The sequence below is a fragment of the Athene noctua genome, chromosome 2 (assembly GCF_965140245.1).
Source record: "Athene noctua chromosome 2, bAthNoc1.hap1.1, whole genome shotgun sequence".
NCBI classification, from domain to species: domain Eukaryota; kingdom Metazoa; phylum Chordata; class Aves; order Strigiformes; family Strigidae; genus Athene; species Athene noctua.
Window position 1 is genome coordinate 135,492,448 of NC_134038.1, and position 24,898 is coordinate 135,517,345.

Below are 24,898 nucleotides of genomic sequence, written 5' to 3' on the forward strand. Positions count from 1 at the left end.
CAAACCAATAGTGAAATAATTTTGTTGAAACACACATTTCACAGTCAGCTTGAGACAGCAGTATCATTTAATAAAATTGCCACAAAATAGACACTATTGTTGTGCACTCACTAGTTAAAAATATTTACAGTAATGTCATGAAAAGTTGAGAATTCAGATGAGTATCATCAGAAACTTAACTGCTACTGAATTCCTTCAGATAAAGCTTCACAAAGTAGTGTAAAAAAGCAATTTAACAGTTGGCTTCCCAATGTTGATAACTACAGTCCTGTGTAATTGCAGAAAAAAAATATTCAAATTACAATTAGCATAAATTTTAGGTTCTGAAAACATGAATAATCCAAATCAAATGCTTTTTATTTTTCACTAAGTGGCTCAGTAACCACAGATACTCATAGATTTTTACTGTGCTTACTGTTGGTATACATACAGATGGATCTATGCCACTCTAGTTCTTACCAGAGAGTAAATACCTATTTTGACAACCTACAACAGAACCTGAAGTATTTCTAGACAAAATTAGCCAGTATTTCATCTCATGATGAACAGAGTCATGCTGTCTTTCAAAGGGAGTCTTGCATAAGCCATGCTGTAAGAACTCAAGACATGGTCAGCATAAAAACTTCTTTGGGACTCTTGAGGTACAGGAATGTAGCCACAACTCTTAGTCCCTTCCTACCCTCTTCTTACTTCTCAGAGTCTTGAATTTTTTGACAAGCAATGTCAGCTGTGCCAGTCTCACTTTCCAGTGGACTTTCAGGGTGCAGGGCTAGTGCCTCCATCTCTTTGGTAAATTCAGGTTCTTCCGTTTGGTCAGTAGCATGATTTGGATCCACTTCTTTGGTAGCATCTGGACCAGGATTGGACTGTTCTTCACTTGTAGAACTACCCTCTACTAGTTGCGCTTCATCTAAACAAAAGAGAAATCACATCATAAATAAACACCAAACCCATCTGCAAGGAAATATTTTTATTATTGAAGAATAATAAACACTAGGAAACTTTGCATCAAATACGAAGTAATTAACTTAACCAAGGTTCTTCAAAAAAGACCTAAGACACTGGAGTTCTGCCTCAGTTGGTGTAATGCTACTCTGAAACTAACCCTACACAAAGGTCTCATTAATTTATCTTCCATTTTGCCATACTTCTTTTTAATATGTAGAGGAGCAGAGTAGGACACTACAGTTATTTTAACCTTCAATTCAAACATGCTTTATTGACACTTCTTACAGTCAGCTTTTCAAAGAATGGCTGCAGGCTGGTTAAACGTTGAGTACAGGTGGGTTTTGTTCTGCTTAAAAAAAAAAAAAAAAGAGGGATTACATAGGAATAATTTTTGCATATGACAGACTGAAGAAATTATTTGCTAATGAACAGCTGACCACAATGAACTTTGGTTGAAGTGAGTCATCCTGAAATTTATAACCTGACTGCATGGAAAGGAATCAGCTACTGCACCTTTACTTTTCAAGCAGTGTTTTTAGGGAAAAAAATTGTTAAATAACTTTCTGGCCTGATTCTGCTATGTAGGGGTTGTGTGCCAGCACTTCTGAAAAGAAAGAGGGGAAAACCTAATTGGAGGCCCAGCACCTTCAGAAGTAGTTAATCTTGGTTCCTTCTTCTCTGTTATGATTGACAGCCAGCTAAAACCACTGTCACGGCTAGCCACAACAGTGCCAAGGCCCTGCCCAGGTCTCATGTAGCTATGGAGCAGCCTTAAGCACAGGCTGAAGCACAGACTTGCCCTTGTACAGTGGAAACTCAAACTTGTGGGTTTTCTTGTAGTTGCAGCTATGGGATTTTTTTTTCCCTTCCCAATATATAGGATTTGTAAGGGGTATTATTAGTTTTTTGAAATAAAACCGCAGTTGACATGAAGAGCTTTGATACACCACCATTCACAAGGTGGCTTGAAGCTAGGATGAATTCACCACCTTGCTCACAATGCATATGCTGGTAAGGTCTGTAGTGTGTTGGCCACATATCTGAAGAAATTAATGAAGATGAACATATAGATAGTGCAGTCGTAACGTATCAAAAAATGTTAGCTTCCCTTTTTAGGAAGGGAGGGAGAAGAGCCATCCACCAAGACCCTGTCTCTCCCTCCAAAGGGCACAGCACCCGGCCACTGAATTGCTCAGTTAATAGGAACCTGCAAGCGTGTGTGTTTGTTACCAGTGTGAGGCATCACACTGCTCACAGCTCGTTATGTTTTGCTGTACTGGTATGCAATATATTCAGGGATTTCTAGTATCCTTGTCTCCAATTTCCACAGTCATCTTGATCCCATGCAACAGCAACTCTTGTTGTAACAGGACCATCACAGGAAGCTGTTGAAAACTTCAATAATTACTAATTTATTACTAATTTATATCCTCCTATAGTCTTTAGAGTCCAGCTGAAGTGAAGAATACTATAAGACAAGTGTGATTGATCCAGTGCACTTCTACAATCCTTAAAAGAAGGAAAGGGGAATCTAATAAATTGTAGAAGAGATTTCACCACCAGTTTTCTAACTATTTCACTTACAGAAACACTGTATCAGAGTACTTGCAGGGGAGAGGTGGTACAGTGTTTTTTCTGTTATTATGTATTAATTGTTTGCTCATTGAAGGGAGAAAAACACCATTAACAGTTTAAAGACTAACTCTTTCTTCACATTCAAAATACACAGCACAATTAACTTGATACTGTGATTATGAAGAAGAAAGTATTACAGGAGAGTTAACATCTACATTAACCTTTGCAACTGGAAGGAGAGGGCTGCTTGCTTATTATCCAACTTGTCCTAACACCTCCAATGAAAGAGTAGCATGAAACTCCTGCATGATTTTGATTACAGATTTGGATTTTGAAACAGTGCAGTGTAATACAGAATGCTTTAGCTGTAAAAACCTGTGTAAGTCTAGCATTAAAAACCACATTTTAGAAAGTACACAGCATCTGTAAATTGAAAGACTTGAAATTCCAACAAATGCGGGTTTGCTGTTACAGCAAAGATTTTTCTTTCAACCTCAGCTGTTACAGATTTTGAGACCCGTTACTATTGTTCCTTGTGGTGCAGCTAATGCAGCATTAGTTTCAGCAAGCAAACTATAGATCCTAACCTTTCTTCTGCTTTTTTTCTTCTTGTTTCCTTTTTTCTTTGGCAGCTTCTAGTTCTTGTTTCTCATGAATTTCCTTCAGGGTCTTGCAGACTTTCTTGTGGGTAAACCAGTGTATTTTCTGACAGTTCTGGTCGCAGTACATCACCTGAAAGTTACCAGAGCTATCAATTCATCTTCATGTACTAAAAAATACACAATATTCTTGCCTTTCTTAGTCTACCAAGTTACATCTCTCTATGAATAGTACTTAATGGTATTTTTAAGCAATCTGTAAGGTCATACAGAGTGATTCTAACCTATATAAAACTCTATAAAGAAGAGTTTGTTTTGTTAACTCTGAACATACAGAAATTTTACTCTTTCTTTATTCTTAAACATACACACTTGGATATCCAAGTACTTGTGAATTTCAGGCATCTCTTCCAGAAGCAGACAGCTTGCACATTTTCAGTGTAGGCACACATACCATTCCTCCTAAATTTATGGAGCAAATAATGAAGCATTCAAAATCCTCAGCGGCACTAGTTTTTGTGATTCATTATCACCGTTTATAGATTCTTACCATTTTACATACTGAACATCTTTTGTCTGCTCCCTTTCCCCCACAAGTTGTACAGAATTCAGCATCCACAAAACCCACTTGGCCAGTAATAGCTTGTGTAAGTACAGAAAAAGCTGTGGGATCAGAACCCTGAAAGGTAAGACAAGAGGTGGTAATGAGATTAGAAAACAACACTATCGTGAAAAGGTACACGCAAGAGAAAAACAAACCAAGCAATGCAAGCTTCCAGCCAGCCAGTTGCAGTCTCACTGAAGATGCCGTAGCAGCAAGAACATAAAACTAAATCATAGAACTTCAACTGACATGCACGGCTTAACATTTATACGGTTAGATAAATTTCTGTTTATAAAGTCAACTTAGTCCTTAGCTTCTGTAGAAGGGAGGATAAAAATTACAATTTTTTTACTCTGCAAGTTGTTACTAATACTACTAATGAATTCAGTGTTCTTCATACACTGTCACCTGCTTGTAGATCATATGCAGCAGGTTTTTGCAGATTAGTCTCTGTGCTGGCACACAGAAAGATATTTTACTTGTCACTGATATACTATTGTGCTCAGTGTACTCAGATGCTACAGACCAAATGGTTAGAACTCAAAATCTTCAAAACAATTATTTGCATATTATTACTTAGATATATTTGCAGTACCTTTCCCATGCAGTACAAGCAGTAAGATTTAGTCTATTTTACTGGCAACCATAAATTAAGACTATTCTTTTGGACAATGCTGTAAATATTAGAGGAAAAAAATGCCAAATTGATTCAAATCTAAGTAAATCCTTAAACTGTTAGACTACCATGGAATATGCACCATCATAACTACTACAACAATGCTGAGGTGCCCAGGCCGAATCCAAGTAATTGTGCATGTCAGAGGCTTCCAGACAAATAAAAATTTATAGCGTCTCCTCCTTTCCAGTTCTGCATAATGGACAGAAATCCAGTGTAATCAACTGTTACTTCTTTAAAGGCAGAAAAGACTGCAAGGTCTTAGAAGAAAAAAAGGGACAGGAAAGAACATGTTTACTCTAAAGCACATCTTAATGCATCACGATGGCTTATGTTTTCATACTGTGTTTATTTTTCTGGCTTAGACAAACAGTAGGGATTGCATTAAGCCTCAGGACATTTTAGTAGACTTGAAGCTACTTAAGATGGAGGCTATTTTTAATTCACTCAGCATAATCCAAACACGTCACAAAATTGTTCCACTTCCCCAGTGCATATAACATCTAGCTCTCAGAGAACAGAAAGAGCATTCTTAAAAAAGAACAGAAACTCTTGTGTAAGATTTATTATGAAGCAATTGACAGTACTATAATGAAGAGTGTGTTAGCAAAGGCATATGAGGAAAACTGAAGCTAGATTTTTTACTTGTAATTTTGATTTCCTAATTCAGATATAGATTTTGCTCTGCATTGCATCATCTTGCCTCTCCCTGTGATAAAAGGAGCTTCACAGAATGTTTCTTCTTTTTCTACCATCATATATTACCAACTTTTCATGTACACTAGAAATGAAGAATGTATTAAATCTAGGAAATGGTTTGATCTTAAGTTGAATTTAGAAATTGTGAAAAAAGAGTGCAAAATGAGTTTCATCTGTGTCTGAATCTACAAATTGTAAAATCGAATTGGCAAAGAAAAACTGAATAGACATCCCAGAAAAGGAAAAGAAAGCTCTGAGTCAAGAAACAAATTGTTACAGGTTTCTTTAAAAGCTGAGGTATTTAGGCATTCATTCTGGGCGTGGAAAAAAACTACTAGTTGAAGTATTTTAGAGCGCTTTCCTGCAATACGTAAAATAAAATTCCAGTTTGACAGAGAGTTCAGGGGCATCAAAAACCTTTGATAAATTGTAGAAGCTGAGGAACAGAAAGATGGCTTAGTTCAAGCTGATTTTACTATGCGAGTTGCTTAGCATATTTTCTTGATAGAAAAAAACTTACTATTTCAACAGGAGCAATACTTCTCACGAGCTGCTGGAGCAATGTAGCTTCACAGTAAGGAAACTTTCGGATACTTTCTCGAATTAGCTTCTCTTGATATACAGGGAAACCATCTTTATCTCTCCCTTTCAAGAGACTAAATTTTTAAAGAAGAAGTCAAATAAGAAATTCACATAGTAAATGTTCAATAACAAATGTGTACAGCATGGTGTACTCTGTCCTCTTTCAAATTATAGAGAACAATTATAATTCAAAAGAATTTGGCAACTTCATACATAAAAGTGTTAAAAATGCAAATGAAATTATTTTTATTGTAATGTACAATCATTATGCAATACAAAATAACTAAATGTGTGCTCTGAAACCACCACTTACTGATTCAACCACACAGAGAAAAATAATCATGTACAGGTAGACTAGTATCTACATCTGCCTAAAGCAGCAAAAATGCTTTGTTGTGTTTAAAAATGAGTATTGTAAAAATAAACATGAAAGAATGCACAATACTTTAAAATAAAAATTCTGCTTTACTTATGTTTAATAATGTGTTATAGTCCTGATGCCTCTATATTTATCTGGATGGCTGCTACTTTTTTACATGGATCACTGATAAACTATTTGATTTCATTATGTGAAAGCTGACTTCATAATTTATTTTCAGTATCATGTAGAAATCGATGGAGGTCCATGGGGAATGTGATCCTCCTAAAAGCCAGGCCACTTACTTTGATACTTAAGATCAGGCAGCTGGTTTTGTGACTCTGAGTGGGTTCTGAGGATCTGTCTAAACTGATTCAAGAGTCCAAGTCTTATCCAGAGCCAGTGGGATCTGCAGTTCTCAGTTGCTTAACTGTTTTTGAAAAAAAGTCTAACTCTGTATGACTGCTGGAGAGCAAAGTGACAGGAGAAATGTTCCCAGATGATCCATATCGGACATTGAGAAACTCTTTTTTTCAAGCCTATCACTTCCCTTTTCTCCACCACATGTTGCTGCTGCTTCACAGTGTCTGTGTGACTGCCAAGATCTAACCAGTTCCAGTAGGGAGCTGAAACTACAGGAATGTTTCTTTTGTACCCTAGGAAAGGACAATGCCACTTCAGACAGAAAAAAAAAAGGAGTCAGTGCCACCCTGAAGTGACTGCAGCTGGGATAATTTCAAAATTTACTTGACATAGCCTTTAACCAAGACAATCCAATCTATTAGTACAGTTGTCTTTTTCTGATATCTGAAATGTATGATATTCATACATACGCCTTCAGACCCCTCTGTAGAAACACGTACCTTTTGATAAATCCATCTAGTTTATCCTCTCGCTCTTTTAAAAATGTAATACATTTCTGGAAGATGCAACTGATGTAGTGCATTTTCATAGCAAGTACTTCATTCATATCTTTCTGCTTCATACATTTCTCACAAATTAGATCCAGAACCCTGTAACATTTCTGCAGTGCTTCTACTTCGGCCAACAGAGGGTTCTCTTTTACCAGCAACACAATCTATGAGAAAGATTGAAGAAGATGTAATCCAATTAGGAATTCATATATTTAAACTTGTGCATTAACATTAAAGGTTATACAGTTCATTATAGCTAAATTTCAGTGGTGTTTCTAATATTCCTGTACTTCCATCTTATACAGTCTTCCTCTTCTTTTTTCAGTCATTATTTAGTATTATTATTTAGTATTATTATTTAGTATACTGTAATTCACAGTTCCCATACAAGAAACATTTAAAATTAAGACTGGTAATAAAAATAATAAGGATTCTTTTTCAGAATAAGAACCTGAAGAATCAAAACCATTTCAAGAGTTACAGAAACTACCACACACTGTCCTAAAATCTCTTGCCTTCTGAACACCTAAAATAAACTGAACTTGTATGATTTAAGCAGTTTCACAGAGCACATCAACCTCACGTAATCTTGGAGTACTTTAGTAAAGCACTGAACTAACCATTTTAAAAGGAAACCATATACTCTGCTCACTAAATTAGCTGCCACTGATGCATCACTGTTTGTACGTACTGCAGATACCTGGCTGGCAACTGTTGACAAATTACTGACTATGAATGGCAAGCCCAAGGAACTTGCCTTTGAATTTAGGTGTATTAATTTCTCTGAACTACACTGGAACAGCAAACCGTAAAAGATATTATTTTCAGCAAATATACTGGGAAGTAAAAATAAATGTCTCTTGCACATACTCAGAAACAGCAGCAGCAGTAGATGTTACTATGGTGAACTATGATGAAGGTAGGAAGATACACGCTGAGACAAGCATTGAAAAAACAATGAGATTTTGTTAAGATAGGAAACGGGTTTATGTTTCCACTTCAAGTGGGGCTAGGAAAAAAAGAAAGCCAAAAAGAAAGCTATTTATGGTTACTGATGTAAACAAATGAGAATCTCTCCACTTAAAGGTGTTACTTCGAGATTCTGGTGTATATAAACACTGGAAGAGCTTCATTTTTTAGTCATGTCTTAATGTTGAGCATGATTCTTTCTCATTTTCAGAAGCATCTGAATTAGTGGATAATGTTTTTGATCTCAGTTGGACTCTTGGAAGAGCTGCATGCTTCCTGATATAAAGAAACATGTGCCAACAACACACAACTTAGAACAACAATCAATTTACATATTACTCCACCTTAACTGGATGCATGTTAGTAGTAGTTATAATTTTATGCAGAGGCCCAGCTAATTTTACTGGCAGTTTTGGCTCTTTATCTAAGCCTTGAGGTTTAGTATAGTAGTCCAGCCTTTCACGTGGAAAGAAGTTGTTGATGATGGTCACACAGTCGTGTTGACCTAAAGGCACAAGAAAAAAAAATCACCAATTAAATTAAATAATAACCAGAAAAAAGAAGACCTAAAACCAAATATAATATAAGCAATACAGGTGAGAATTACCCACAAAAGAGCTTAACATGATCTGCTTCACACTGATAACAGACAACTCTTGCCATTCTTTTGTGTGTAACTTTTATGTTCAGCAAGTGTAACTTACTGACTCCCAACAGGGAAGGACTTCATAAAATTTCATTTTGAGAACCCTCTCCCCTTCCCACATCCTTCTTCCCTGGTAAGGCAAAAGTAAGGGAACAGGTATTTGTTCACAAAGTTATATTATACTAGTAGCCTCAAACTGGTGTTAACATTTTTCAAGAGAAGTTCTCTGCACTTTGTACTTTGAAAAATCAGTGACATTTGCACTGAGACTTGTAAGTTTTCAGACCTGAAACAGATAGTAGTGTACTAACCTAAAGTGGGAGAAGTGGGAGAACAGAACATGCTTAAAATTTACCAAGAAAAAAGGACTGTGATGAAAGTAACAAGGTGAGTGAAGTTACACCCCCTTCTTGTTTTCTACATCTGACAACATGATGGATTACTTGGCTAAAGGGAAAGTAAAATTTAGCTTCTCTAGTTCAGGACCACATTCTTTACATTGACTGATTTATCTTGGCACTAATCCTATTAATCAGTGGAAGAAGACACAGCCAACCAAATTCCAGCACTTAAAACCCTCCACTGTTTTAGAAGAGACTGTTCTAAGCTAATAGAACACAGCGTAAGACAAATGACAGGGTAAGAAGTATCTTCACTTCCCACACACAGACAGATGAATTAATGTTGATTGGACAGAGAATAAAAAAGAACAGGAATGGATTCCAATGTTCAGACTTTTCCAGAGCAGTGTATCTCAGTATGCCTGGAAATATTTATTCTATCTTGGTGACATGATGAGATTTTAACAAGAATTCACCAAAATGATGTTGAAGATAACATTCCTTGTTCACTAATAACTCAATTCAGCATCACATTGGAAAAGACTCTCCAAATCCAATGTATCATTAGTAGGAGTGGACTTCTCTGACATATTAAGTGAATAGTTAAAAGTTTTGCTGCTTGAATCTCAAGTGAGCAATGTCAATCTCTTCCTCTTTACAAGACCAGAATGAGATATGTTTGAAACTGAAACCACACCAACTCACTATTCAAGGAAGTAAATCTAAATGGCAAGGTGGGCTCTTGAATTCAGAACAACTAATGGACTTGCAAGGGAGTTCTCAGGCATTAAAACAATATGGGAAGGTTGTGTTGAAATGAAAATACAGGTCCTCGTTTTTGGTTGCTGGGAAGGTCATCTGGACAGCAATAACTGAGTCTCTAAAATGACTCCACTTTTTCTGGCAGTATTTTGTCAAGCGTCCTTGCTAAAAATAGAGAAAAAGTGCTATATGTGGGAATGGTAAGTCAGGAATCTCCCAGCACTGTCAAGATGGGCAAAGAAGGAAAAAAAGTTTAGAAAAAAAAGACAAGAAGAAACAACGTAACAACAGAAAACAGCCTGGTTCCATGTTTTGCCCAGGATCTCACAGCATACTGGAATGACAAATTTTTCATCTTGTTCTACTCAAGTTCAGGTCAGTAAGTGCTGACCCACCTCAGAACAGGTTCTGAGACTTCTCCCTCTCCCAAATGCAGAGGGAGAAGGGCAGGAGATGACTCAACCACTAGCACACAGCATGCTTGTGGGAAAGCCCTGATGAGAGTTCCTGACTGGTAATGCTGCGGTCGTTCCTTCCCACAAAGGAAGCTTCAGTCACGTGCTTCGTACTGCAGAAGCATCTACTTGCACTTCAGACACATCAGATATTATCAGCCTCCTATTGCTATTTGAAAAGTGATGATATTGCAAAAACTTGCACACCTGAAGAACAGCAGCATCTATTTTTACAGATATCACTTGTGCTTTTATGAAACAAAGCATGGGAATAGAACATAAATTGACTGATACAGGATGAGATATGGAAAAAAAGCTGAACAACTGCATCAGTTCAGATCAGGTCATTAAATAATGTTCACCAATAAAACACATCAGAATCTAACATTTTACTTCTTTAGGAGTTTAGGAAATGATAATAATTCACCTTACCTACAAAAGCAGCCATCTGAGCTGCTGTCCTTCCCACAGAGTTGACAACATCAGTCTCTGCTCCAGCCTCTAACATCATCCAAGTGATTTCTTTGTTTCCTAAATTTAGGGGGAAGATATGGAGAATGAGAGAGAACAAACCAGAACTCGTAATTCTTTAGTCTTGTAGAAAAACAAGGAGTGAATTTCTTTAAGATCAGGAGTAACACTGAGGGAAATAAACGTTCATTATTTTAAGAATGGATTAAGAGAAAGGCATGGTGCTGCCTCCTTATTTATGGTTCCAGAGGTCAAATCAAACTAAAAACTACATTCAGGCAGCGGATAACTCTGCTCTCCGTAATGCACATTCAGCTCCCTGTGGAGCTTACCGGAGTCACATGCATGTAACTATGCTAGAGCTTGGTCCCTCTGCATAGCAGTATAGAAGCAAGTTCTACTAATCTAGTTTGACAGTTCAACTGCAACATTTGCTATTCTAAGAAGAAAAACAAATCCAGTACTATTATGTAGCAGGAGCGAAGAGAACAGATTGTTCCTTTCTCCACGGCAGGAACTGGGTGTTCAGACTGGGCTAAACACCAAGTAAAATGAAGCTAAAATTTGATGGGAAGATTAGATGACTTAATTGGTGCCCTTCAGAGACTAATAAGGACACTTGTTACCACTTGTGCTGATTCTGCTTTCAAAGGTATTCTTACTTTATCAGTTATTGTGAATATGTTAAGTACAAAAAAGTGAATATGAAGGGGGTGGTGGATGGGAAGTTTCTGACTTAAAGGCATTAAGTCAGTAGTGCCCATGTGCCTTTTGCACTCACAGGTAACAGACCCTGAAGTCAACATTTGGAAGCATTCAAACCCAGCTGTGAAAAATGGTAAAATCCAGCATTTTGCATAAGGCTGCAGTCATTTAACAACTTCTAAGAGTTTGTTCCCATCTATCTGCTGCAGCTCTGATATTGCTCAATGCCACAGAATGCTGGAATTTCCAAAATCTTTTTAACAAAGTTTTATGAGAAAAGCAATCTGATGATCCAGTTAAGGTTCATATATACACATATGCTTTTCTTTTTTTTATACTTATGATGAAAGAAGGCAGAGTTTAAATTCTACTTGCTAAGAAATTTTACTTCCCTAGAATCTCCTTTTTGGGAAGATATAACTGGCCTAGTAAAGAAGATACTTAAAATAACCTAATATTCCCAAATCTAATATTTTCCCCAGAAAGAACAAAGTTTTTTATATAGTGTCTTTTTCTGACTCAAGGAAATAATTATTCCTTTCATCAGGGTAAAAGAATAGCAAGAGGAAAGCTGCAAACCACCACCTGAGACAGGAGAAGATACACACAGCTATAAGCACTCCCGTGGAAAAAAGATAATGTTAGAGGAAGGGATAATTGATGTGAGAAAACATGTTTTTTAAACTTACTAAATACATTTTTGAAAGCCCACAAGATAATTGCAAAAATAACGCAGGAGAAAGGCAAAATTTGAAAAATACTGTCAAGCCTCAAATATTACTAGAAGCTACTGATCTGTAGCCTAAAAAAAGGCAGTTTGGTGCAGTATCTTTTCCAGTGTAATAGTATAGTATGCATAGTATAATTAAACAGAATATATCCCACTGCACAGGAAAACTGTCACAAGAGACTGAATTTTGAGATTTGTAACAAATAGTAGTAGAGATAGACTATATGCCTCAAAACACTGAACAAAACCAATTTTTATATGAAAAAAGATCCAAAGCCAGAACAGCAGCTCTCCTATTCCAGTGTCCCAGTGATACTACCGGTCTTGACATATTTGCATGGTTCACATGAGTAATAATAAAAATATGTCAACATTTTCCTTTAATTTATGGCAAATTGTATCAACCAATGTCATAAAAATCAGTGATCCAAGTTTAATAAGAAGTTACCTGAAAGTCCCGCAAACATCAAGGCAGTATATCCATGCTCATGTTCATTGCAGTTAACATCAGCTCCATGTCGCAAGAGCAACTTGCACATGTCTATTTTCCCTTTGTACGCTGCATGCATTAGAGGGGTCATGCCATGCTAACAGAAGAAAGAGGAAGTAAGTAGCATACAGAAAATAATTAGTTGTATCGTTGTATCTCTTGATCTTCATACTACTGTCAATTTTTACTTGTACATACATATTCAGTATAACTACTAAAGCCTCATGTAATATTTAAGTTAGCAATAACTAAAAAGCTCACAAAATCATCATGAAAAAATATGGTAACTGTCATGCAGTAGATTTTCCATTTCCATGTCACTTTTCTGAGTATGCTGTGTTGTATATGTGAAAATGCACCAGCTGAATAAATGAAAACCATTTACCACCGATTTGTATTTGGCCATTTGTATAAGACACTAACGTTAAGGACAAGTAATGCTTCTGCTAGAGGAAAGCTACTTTTAGAAAATTTCTTAGGTTCTAGAATTCTTTCTTGTCTCCATTATATGAAAAGCAACGAGAAAACTAGGAATAGGCTCTTGTTCTTTTTGGCATTACAAAGATGTGGTTTCTGAAACCCATCCTGCTCATTTTTAGTCATTGATTACTGGTAATCGTGCTATCCTGCTCTGTCCCATTTATCCACCCTTTTGGTCTTGTGTCTCTGATTTTACATCAGCCAGAGCTCTGAAAGCCCTTGTAAAGATACACGGCTCTAAGCAGACTTTATCAACCACATAGTCTCAAGCCTTGCCTTTTGATAAACTCCACCAGTACAAAAAGGATTAGCTTCAGAAAGGGAGGCACTATGTATTTATTAGAGTTGTACTGGTGTAATTATAAATGCAAACTGGGCAAACCCTAGGGGAAATTTTCAGAACTAGGGTGAATTGTTTCTGCAGGTTCTCACCCTCTCAAAGGGCAGGGAAAAGCACATTTCTGTATGAGAAAAGTGCATGACATTCCAGTTTTAGAATTTGATAATGGTTTTTCCAATATGCTGTTTATTTTCACTTAACATCAAGTCAGGATTTATGTTAGCAGCCAAGACATAGTAGTTGCCCAAGAACATTCTCCAGCACTGAATACAAGGCAGTTTGTCCCTGAAGGAAATAAAAACGGCATTTTCTTCCTTTTTTGCAGGTTAAGGCTGTGTGTAGGAATCCACTCATGTACACCATTACTGCATCTGTGTTTGCATGGAAATGTGATACTCTGAAACAATGTCATTGTCAGCTTGGGCCTTAATATATTTCTTGTTTCAACTTATGACAGAATAAATCCCAACTGATTTCAATTTATCAGTATAACTTTTCTAAAGGTAAGGGAAATTGGGAAAGTTAAAGTTATAATAACAATTTTTAAGTATTAAACTTTCATTATTCCCCATCCTAACTGAAAACAATAAAAAATGATTGCTTGATGCATTATATTTTAGTAGCCCAAAATATTTTGGTAAACTGCAATAGATCTGAAGAGATCATTTCACAAACATGAAACAAATTTGTGATCACTTCTGCTAGGTTTCATTTGTGGTCCTATAAAGGTTAAGTAAAGGCTTTCTCTTCTAATATATAAAGTGTTACGTTATATTACGTTATATGTTGACAGCAATTTTTATGGGCCAATCCCAGTCTGGAGCCATAGCATAGACTTGCCTCCTTTAGCAGTGCAGAAAAGTATGCTGTAAGGGGATATGAACAGACTAAGGTTTTTGACTGGAGGACTTTAAGAAAACAATGATTAAGTTTGGTTATATCTTGAATGCCAGTTGTTTCAATTAAGAAAAATCTGTCTGAAGGTTATAGGACAGAGAAAAGGGTTGGTGGGGTTTTCTGGGCTTTTTCTTGTCATCCTGTCCTCCTGGGAAAATTTATCTAAAAGCCTTTGATTAAATTTTGAAAGTGTCTGATGTGGATCAAAAAAAACATATCAAGCAGAAAACCTGTGGGCAGTCATTTGAAAATTGGATTTAAAGTCACACTAGTATCAGGCTTTCGCATTCACAACAAAGAAAAAAGGGACAGGCTAGACACAAGTTTATCTGCAAAAGCCTGGTATCCTGTATTATGTCCCTGTGCAGAAACTGAAGTGACTGCAAACACTCTTCTCAAAGACAGGTTCAGCAACAATCTGTTTTCTGACAGTTGATATTTGGATTGAAAATACGTAAAAGAGTAAACTAGCAGACAGTTTATTAAACATACAGATGAAACAAATTATTTGTTTTTCCAGTGCAGAACACAGGATGAAGAATCCATTTTCTAGCAGCTACTATGTAACATTCTTCTGACCAAAACCCCAGTCTTTTAACCTGATTCCTTAGGACAAAAATGAATCTTGTTTACTTTGCAGGGATGTTACATGGGTTACAGGGAGAAAAATTAACATCTCCCATGTTCTGCAGGGCTCTAAGTACTCCTTGTATGTCTGACTCTACAAGGGGAAGAGAGCTTGGAGTGCCTCTAGAAATTGCTTGGTACCTCACTTGACCAGGTTCTTCTACTCATCAACCACCAAGGGCTCCGTAGCACAGCCAGCCCAGCCATTACACACTGACCTGCCCAGTTCCTGATGCTGAAAATATACCAGAAGCACACTGAGGGATGGGATTCTAAGGGCTAAGTTGACCTAATGCTGCCATGGTGGGAAAGCCAATTGAAATAAAAAAAACAACTACAGGGTCAGTGGGCTGAATTGGCTAACAAGGGAAGAAAAGGTCACGTGGGGAGGCAAGAGGGGCAGATAAGTACCAGAACCAGGGAGGGGTTGGACTCCACTACCAGAAGCGGGGGAAGAAGCAAGCAGGTCAGTCTACCTCTCTTCAGCACCAGGGAGAGGTGTGAGTCCACAGGATAAATAAAAACATTTATAAAGTTAATAAACTGGAAAAGCAGCCTTCTGCCTTCTAGGAACTAAGGGGGAAGTTTTCAGCAACACTGTTTCTCAGCCTTTGCTGACCAGAGGAATTGGACAGTGTGGGGTGGCCAGGGAACAAGAGTTGGGACAAACAAACAAAATACACAGACCATCTCGCATCCCAGTGAGCTGTGTATATTTGGCAGAAAAACTATGTCATGTTTGAACACTCACGCTGACTGTGTAAGAACACAGACATGATAGACATATATTTTTAAAAGCCATTGCATTGTGGATAACATGCTGATGATTCACTACTGAAGTAGCCACATAGACTTGTGTTCTCTAAGAGAAAAGAGGAATCCAAGTGGTCCCAAAATTCCCAGTGTTTTACACCTCTCGTGCTCACTTCACCCTTCTTCTCAACCGTGGAAACTTGGCCAAGATGTGGCACATGTAGTCTGGATCACACTGGAGCAGCTCTCTCAGCAGGTATTGGGGTCCATGGAGACACTGAATGTGTGAATACTAGCTACCTAAATATAGCAGGAAAGGGAAAGGGCTGTGAAAACCCTAGCTGAAAAAACTGCTGTAGACACTTGTATGCTGACAATGTTAAAGCAACCACCTCTCCCTTTCCCAGATAATTTTGCAATGAAAAACTGAGGCCCACATTAAAATGGACAGAATGCCTCATTTTATTCTTTATATTCAGGCAACTACACCAATTCTATTTATTCAGAAAATTACAAACTAAACACATAGAATGTACGTTTGGCTTTTATTTGAGATAGTATTTGGGAAGTTACTGAAAAGGAATCAAATGATGCAAAAAGAGCAGGTGCCACAAGGAACACAGAAATACTAGTTGACATATGTCTTCAAAATAAATCCCCCTAAATAAAAAGGAAGAGCACTACTGAAATCAGACCAACTCATTAGGAGTGGTTCAGATAGGTATCTGGAATTGGATTGCAAAAAAGTCTCACTTTTAACAGAAATCGTACTGAATGCTGCTAGTCTAGAAATACATGAATCAAATTTTCATTGGATGAATGCCTTTAGAAATTTCACCCTTAAAGCTTTCAAATAAGGTCGCTCTTACCTACCTTAAACTTATTACAAGCAGGATTTGGAAGGTAGTCAACAGATACATGCACAAATAATTTTAGCTACAGCTAATTATGAACTAATTAGAATATGAAATACTGTTCAGTGAGTGTTGATCATAGCTACAGTTCTCCTCCTTTAGAGTCATCCTACTGCACTGTTAGTTCCACATATGTAACACATTAGTTTCCTCTGATGATCTTTCTGTTCATCTGCAGTGATGAAAAGTTAAAGTCTACATCAGTCAGCGACCTGAATTGAAACCAGATAATTCTTAATAGATGCTGAGTTTTCTTTGATTTGTGTATTTTGAAATACTATGTAAAACACATCAAAAGACAGAACTCTTTCTCCTCAATAAAGGCCAAGGATCTGGGCACTTTCTGCTAGCATAGGAAGTTCATGGTGGAATAGCAAAATAGATTAATTGAAGAACCCTTCCCTGAACATAATCAGCATGACTAAAGCTACATATAACCTCATAAGCTATCGAGCAGGCTGCTGCTGTAATTCCCAGAGTATTCAGTTCTGTAATTAGCATATACAAGTGGACTGTTTCTAAAAGATGTATTTTATTACAGAAGTGAATAGTTGTATTACCAAAATAGAGGAAAAAAGTAATGCTGCTAATGCCAAATGATAATTCTGTATATAAGATGATCACGAACGACCTTAAAGTTATTTTAAATACGGAAAAACTGTGAAGCCTTTTCAGGTCAAGCCTCTCTGCTTGATCTACAGAAAATATGGGATTGTAGTGCTGCAGTGCTCCCTTGGCACAAGGTTTGTGGAAGAGCTATTCTTTGCTTTCATAAAGACAGTGATTAAGCCTAAATACCTTTCCCCTTTCATCAACTACCTGAATCCTCAAAGAAACAACAAAAAATTGGTCAGAAAGGACGCTGGGAAAAAACAGGACTGTATCTGCTGCATATATATAACCTTCTGGAAGATGGGCATCTGTGAAACTAATGTGAATAAAGAGGTCTTACTCTGCCTTCAAGTGACCTATTACACCCAATGGAACACTGCAGATAGTAGGAGGTGAAGGGTGAGTGAGTCTTGTCACATGGATGGGAAATGCAAACAGACTTAGAGGAGCAATTTTTTATTTTTTAAATACATGTAACAATAGCAGAAGCAATGCTGAAATACTGTGTCCAGCTCATGCCTAGCATTTTTAAAGGAAGAAGCTGAAACAACTGGAAAGGATTTGGAAGAGAGTCATGATTATAGCTCAGTTGCTGAAGAAACATAACTTCAGGCAAGATATTTTAAAAAGTCAGTGCATTTAGAAGATGTTAAAATGTAAAGATGTTAAAATGTAAAGATGTTAAAATGTAAAGATGTTAAAATGTAAAGATGTTAAAATGTAAAGATGTTAAAATGTAAAGATGTTAAAATGTAAAGATGTTAAAATGTAAAGATGTTAAAATGTAAAGATGTTAAAATGTAAAGATGTTAAAATGTAAAGATGTTAAAATGTAAAGATGTTAAAATGTAAAGATGTTAAAATGTAAAGATGTTAAAATGTAAAGATGTTAAAATGTAAAGATGTTAAAATGTAAAGATGTTAAAATGTAAAGATGTTAAAATGTAAAGATGTTAAAATGTAAAGATGTTAAAATGTAAAGATGTTAAAATGTATGTAAAGATGGCTTATTGTCAGTTGTTTTTAATCTAGAAGAAAGCAGATTAAGCAGTTAGAATATATGGTAAAACCAAAAATTAAAGGGTCATCTTCAGTGTTTATTTTTTAAAATCAGGAAGTGCAATATATAACATCCTGCTTCTGGACGCTGTGGATTCTCCAGCCTGTGGAAATTATTAAATTGTGACTGCATGTTTGTTGTACCACAAACAGAAGAGAGAATTAGGTTAAACCTGTGCTCACTCTGTGGATTCTCTCATGTAAAAAGGACTTCAAGGAAGGAAATGAGTTCTTAGTTCCCAAGTGAATTGTGCTCCCATTTCAATATCTAAGCATTTTCAATTTTCAGGGCTGTTTCCTCATTTCTTAACATCAATAAAAATATGTAACAGTAGTAATATAAGTAATAATGTGAATTTCAGGATAAACAACTAAGGCAGCAGAGGAAGAACATAAGACCTGATGCATTCAAAGCAGACTCCAGTTGTGGCAGCACTGAATAACAGATGAAGGTAATAATGTTTAACTGAGGTTTCTCACACTCTATGTATAGATATAAGAATAACACATTACAGGGAAAGTAATTTATAATAGAAAAGTTCTAAAAGTTGATGTGAGATGACTGATGTATTAAAAATTCTAAACAAATCTGAACGCTTTCCTGTTCAATATGCAACATTACACACCACTCCTGGGGATAAAAAGGAGACTGCAAGAAGTCCAATGCATGAATTTAGTTTTATGTGCCTGGGGTGTATTTAGTCAGATGTGAGCATTAGGCAAGTATTGTTAAAACTATTTATTCTTTAACAATAGCCTGAGGCATAACTCAGTTATGGTTTCTATTAATAAACCATATCCTCTCAACAGTAGTTCTGCATGTTGCACTAATACTGCATCAAGGGTGCAGTCGTTCAGCAATTACACCAAAAGAAAAGCTTTAAAAGTCCATATAATAAAGCACATTTACAAACAAACTTACATCGTATCTTGGGTTCCTGAAGTTTTCTGTAAAGCTTAGTTTGACTAGCTTGTCAGAAGCATGTTGAAATTCATACATTAGAAATTAAGATTTAAATATTTAACTGCATTTAAGAACAATCAGAAAATGGATCTGTTGGCAGCACAAAAAAGGTGAACAATATTCCACAAAGATAACCAGTAGATGAAGTGATAATTTTCCTCCATTTAGCATTCATGAGACCACATCTACTTGTCCAATTTTTGGCCTTTCAGAACAACGAAGACATGGATAAACTGCAGCGAGTTCAGCAGAGTATCACCAAGACATGGCGGGAACTTCAGCATTTGTGAGGTAAAGAGAGGCTTCAGGAACTGGGCTTGTTCAGCCTGGAGAAGAGATGGCTTTGGTGGGACCCTACAGCACCCTGCCAGTGCCTACAGGAAGCTCACTGAGATGATTGAGCCAAACTCTTCAGTTCTGGTGGCAGAAGGGCAAGAGACAATGAGCCCAAGTTGAAGCAGAGGTTCAGACATAGGGGAAAAACATTTTCACCATAAGCGCAGTCTCCATCCTTGAAGGTTCACAAGGCCAGACAGGATAAAGCTCAGAGCAACCTCATCTGACCTCAGAGCTGAAGCTGCTTTGAGTGGGATGCCCAACTAGAGACTTTCTGAGGTCCCTTCTAGCCTGAATTTACCAGTGATCCTGTGAAATGATAAAGTTGGGAAAAAACACAAACTGACATTTAAATGGATAAATTATACATTGATCTAACATGCATGGTGGGCAACTCCAATTTTGCTTCCATGTTACACTTCATATTAACGTTGCACACTTCAGAAAAACATTGCAAAAAAAGAAGAGGAAACATATGAACGTCACACAAGCTTCCTTTCTCCACAAACTGCCTCCCATCTTCAAGTAGCACTTAAGGATTTTATCTTGCACGTATCTATCACACCTGCCTCTGCAAAAGACACGCGAGTTTTGCACTTCTGACCTAGTCACTCACTTTCCCAGTATGTTTACAGTTCTGCAAAGATATGGCTTTGGGTGATGAGATGCAAGCACGAGATGGGGATAGGTATTCTTTATCCACACTGTCTGCGGCTATCTAAGCAGAGGGACTACAGTTTGGTGGAGGTGACAATAAGTCAGGGAGCATCCCCACATGTCTTGCTGCAGTGTTCCTCTTACCTTACAGACACCAAAGGTCATGGTGGAACTTGAGAGAAAATACAAACAGTATCATACTTTAAGTAACATTAAACTTTCTTAAAAAAAAGTAAGAGCTCTTCAGATGTTCATTATTCAGCTGTAGGCTGGAAATATCTTCAGAGTAACTCTGATTTCCAGGAGTCTGTATAGCAATGTTATTTAACAACAAGAATGCCTTCAGACCCAGTATTTTCCTTGCTAAACCAGCATAATGCTTGTACTGTTTCGCTGTACCTCATCCAAGCAATTGACACGGACATTCTTGCTGCCCAGTAGCCTTCCAGCCTCCTCGGTGTTTCCTTTAAGTAAAAAAAAAAAAAGACACAGAGAGAGAAAGGAGGGTGAGAAGAAATAAATTGAGAATCAAGAGGAAAAATGTTGGTTCCATTCCTGATTAGAATCAAAATCTTTGTAGATTAACCACTTGGGATATAGATTAACCACCAGTAAATCAATCGCACTTAGCAAAGAGACTTAGCAATGAACAGCGTTCTGTTCTAGAAGCTAAAAGCCAAGAAGTCACAACATTAAAGAATAGTCTGAGAGCATCCACTAGAAGTAAACATTCATTTTTTGTGAAGTAACTGATCTATACACATACACAAGACACTAATGTCTCTTAATAAACAGCACTGGAACAATACTGAATGAGTAAAGTGATACTGAGCATGTTAATACATTCTGCACTTTGACCTCTTCTGGAGCATCTTATGCCTATCTAAATTCTCACAAAAGGAAATTATCCCATTTCAAACACTTTTCTGGTCTGAATGAAACGTTTTATTATTTACTCACATCTCCTTTCCTTGTTAAATTTGACATTTGTAACATTGCCCTCCCAGATTCACAAAAGTGGAAGGAATTTGCGTTTGGTGATAAGAGAATAGTGGTGGAAAGGACCAAGCACCGAAGTAGCTTGATCACTGACATTTCTAAAAATAGCCAAATGCGTAAGGAGACTGAAGTCTGAAAAAAATATGTGCAAGGAAAAATAGGCCATAACTTTGTATTTTTCAATTTGCTACAAGAATTCTTTCAGTTAAACCACCGATCTAAGGACCTGATTTAAAGCCCACTGAAGGACTATTCAGTAATGTCAGTGGAGCTTCAACAGGCATTCAAACAAATAGAAATAAACGATCATCCAAAGAGTCAAAGTTTGGGGAATTACATTTACTGCAAATTAACAGAAAATTCTGATCACTGATTCAATCACAAGCAAAGCTTTTTCAGCAATCACATGCTTAATAAAATTAAGCATTACATCCCTCACTTTTCAAAACAGGCCTTTGTGTTTATCTTCACTGTATCACAAGGAGGTGCTCTTCCAGAAAATTTTCAGCAAAGCAGCTCCTGCTCATTTTCTTTCAAAAAATACTACAAATACTAGAAATAATTTATTTTCAACAAGTTTTTGGTGTGGTTTAACTATACTAAACAGTTTCTTTACCCATTTTTTTTTAAATAATTGTTTTAGGGGAAAAAAGCCAGTTACCTGAGTCATCTCACACACTTGATAAAGACCCAGTAAAATACACTGACTGACTGGGCACTGTCAACTAGCCTACTCCCCCAAATATATATATACGTGTATATATATATATATACGTGTGTATATATATATATATATACACGTGTGTATATATATATATATATACACACACACATATATGTATTTTCATAAAGATGTAAGAAGTTTCTTAGGACCTGGAGTCATTTTCAGAAGAACACCCCAGCAAAAGAACAAACATCAGAAAGACCAAGTCTTCAAGTGGTGATCTTCAAATTAAATTTTAATGCAAATAAAGCAAAGCAAAGTTGCATTTACAAGTTCAGAGTTCTATATGACAAAACATCAAAGGAATTCCAAACAAGACACTAAACTGATGGAACTCGGACTTCTAGAACTGACTAGAGCTTCAAGCTGGAGCCAGGCTGTTCATAGCTCTATGTGGTAGGAGGCCAAGAGGCAACAGGCAGAAGTTGAAAGAAAAAGAAGCTTCAGACTGGATACAAGAAAAAGCATTTTCACTATAAGTCAGTAAGGCAGCAGTACAGGTTGCCCAGACACCGTGCTGTCCCCATCCTTGAAGGTTTTCAAGGCCTGACAGGATAAAACCCTGAGCAATCTTGTTTGGCCTCACAGCTGACCTGTTTTGAGGAGGATCTTGGCCTAGAGACCTCCTGAGGTCCCTTCCAACCTCAATTATCCCATGACCCTAACCATAAGCATGAGGTAAGTTAGATAGAAGGGTCTTTAAGATAAAGGCCTGAAACTCTGACTGATGTGAATCAATCAAGCTGATTCTGGATCCACAATAAATTCACTGCTGACTGTCCTATGCTTGTGTCTCTGACATAGAGAAACATTTTAATATAATTGAGAGTAAAGCCCCACAACTATGAAAAAAATTTTCTGGGATCAAATTGCTTCAAAATTATATATAGAAATGCATGGAGCACGTCAGGTGTTTTTAGTTTACCTCAAAGTAACAAACATTGTTCAAAATTTTCAAAGCACCATTTGCAGTGTAACTATTTAGATGGGGCTGTGAAATTTTCATGTTGCTTGGACCATGAAACCCAACTGTTACAACAAGTGTGACAGAAGCCCCTGAACAGAAAGCATATGCACCACATTGCATGGTGAAACTGCAATATTAACATAAAATGCAGAATCACAGAATGGTTTGGGTGGGAAGGGACCATAAAGATCATCTAGTCCCAAACCCCCTGCCATGGGCAGGGACACCTTCCACTAGCCCAGGTTGCTCAAAGCCCCGTCCAACCTGGCCTTGAACACTGCCAGGGAGGGGGCAGCCACAGCTTCTCTGGGCAACCTGTGCTAGTGTCTCACCACCCTCACAGTGAAGAATTTCTTCCTTATATCTAATCTAAATCTGCCCTCTCTCAGTTTAAAACTGTTACTCCTCATCCTATTCCTACACTCCCTGATGCAGAGTCCCTCCCCATCTTTCCTGTATCCCCCTTGAAGTACTGGAAGGCCGCTATCAGGTCTCCTTGGAGCCTTCTCTTCTCCAGGCTGAACAACCCCAACTCTCTCAGCCTGTCCTCACAGGGGAGGTGCTCCAGCCCCCTCATCATCTCTGTGGCCTCCTCTGAACCTGCTCAAGCAGGTCCATGTCCTCCTTATGGTGGGGGCCCCAGAGCTAAACACAGGACTCCAGGTGGGGTCTCACAAGAGTGGAGTAGAGATGGAAAATCACCTCCTTCAGCCTACTGGTCATGCCTTTTTTGATGCAGTCCAGGATACAGTTGGGCTTTCTGGGCTGTGAACACCCATTGATGGCTCATAGTTTTCCATCTGCTAATACCTCTCAAGTGCTTCTCTGCAGGGCTGCTCCCAATCCACTCATCGCCCAGCCTGTATTTGTGCTTGGGATTGCCCTGACCCATGTGCAGGACCTTGCACTTGGCCTTGTTGAACTTCATGAGGTTCACACGGTCCCACTTCTCCAGCCTGTCCAGGTCCCTCTGGATGGCACATCCCTTCCCTCCAGCGTGTCGACCGCACCACACAGCTTGGTGTTGTCAGCAAACTTGCTGAGGGTGCGCTCAATCCCACTGTCCGTGTCTCCAACAAAGGTGTTAATTAAAACAGTGTAAGGGATGAGAGGTGCACAATACTCTGGACGAGCTCATGTTCTGTTAATTTCAGAACATCCTGTCTGCAAGGACATCCTGGTCTGGCAACAGCATACAGGCTGTGACAGGCTGAAGAACTGGATTATGTCAAAGAAAACATATTTCTGCAAAGCACATTGATACAAGTCATTAGATAAAAGTTAACGTACATTACTAATTAAATGTTAACGTACATTAGTGATACGAATACACGAGAACAACGTCAGCTTTCCCTGGCAGAGTCAGACCCCCGCAGCCGGGCTTCCCCAGCCCCAAGTGCCCAGGGACGCGCACCCCTCCGCGCCTCGCAGGGCCAGCGTGCGACAGGCGCGGGCTCCCGCTTCCAGGGGAACGGCCGCTCGCTCTCCCGGGCGCAGGGAAGGCGGCGTGCCCATACCACGGCCCCCGAGCGGCCCCGCAGCCTGCGCGGGGCGGCAGCGCGGCCGGTAACTGACGCCGCCAGCGGCGGGTGCGAGCGCGGCACAACCGTCCCGGGCACAACCGGCGGGGCGACGGGGGCCCCGCCGCGGAGCTGCCGCACGGCGCGGCCCGGCCCGCGGCAGCAGCAGAGGGGAGGGGAGGGCGCGGCGCCGCACGGCTCCGCCAGCCCGCGACGAGGCAGTCAGCGGAGGCGCCGGGGCCGGGCCCAGGCCCGCCGGGGCAGCACTACCGCCCGCCGCCGCGGAGGGGCGAGGGTCGGGCCGGGCTCACCTGTGGCGATCACTCCCAGCAAGTCCTTCTCCTCCGGGCTCAGGTCACCTCTCCGAGGGGGAGCCATCGCGGCCTCCCGCCAGCAAGGCAGGCTCGGGACGGTGCCGCCCGGCGGGGCGAGCTCAACCCGGTGGCGGCAACAGCCCGGCCGGGTCCCAGCAGCGCCCCCCACGCGCCGCCTCCCTGCGCGAAACCGACCCCGCCCCTCCCGGCC

The 24,898-nt window shown here is 38.8% G+C and overlaps 1 protein-coding gene across 1 annotated transcript; it reads right to left on the reverse strand.

Moving 5' to 3' along the window:
- Positions 1-49: 49 nt before the first annotated feature.
- On the reverse strand, positions 50-24,882 carry ANKMY2 (ankyrin repeat and MYND domain containing 2). The gene is made up of 10 exons (XM_074900359.1): positions 24,685-24,882; positions 20,563-20,627; positions 12,483-12,621; positions 10,561-10,659; positions 8,269-8,429; positions 6,905-7,119; positions 5,622-5,757; positions 3,673-3,801; positions 3,111-3,255; positions 50-910 (listed from the first exon to the last, which is right to left on the reverse strand). Exons 1-10 carry the CDS (start codon positions 24,749-24,751, stop codon positions 687-689), a joined length of 1,380 nt encoding a protein of 459 aa, XP_074756460.1. The 5' UTR covers positions 24,752-24,882; the 3' UTR covers positions 50-686.
- Positions 24,883-24,898: the final 16 nt, after the last annotated feature.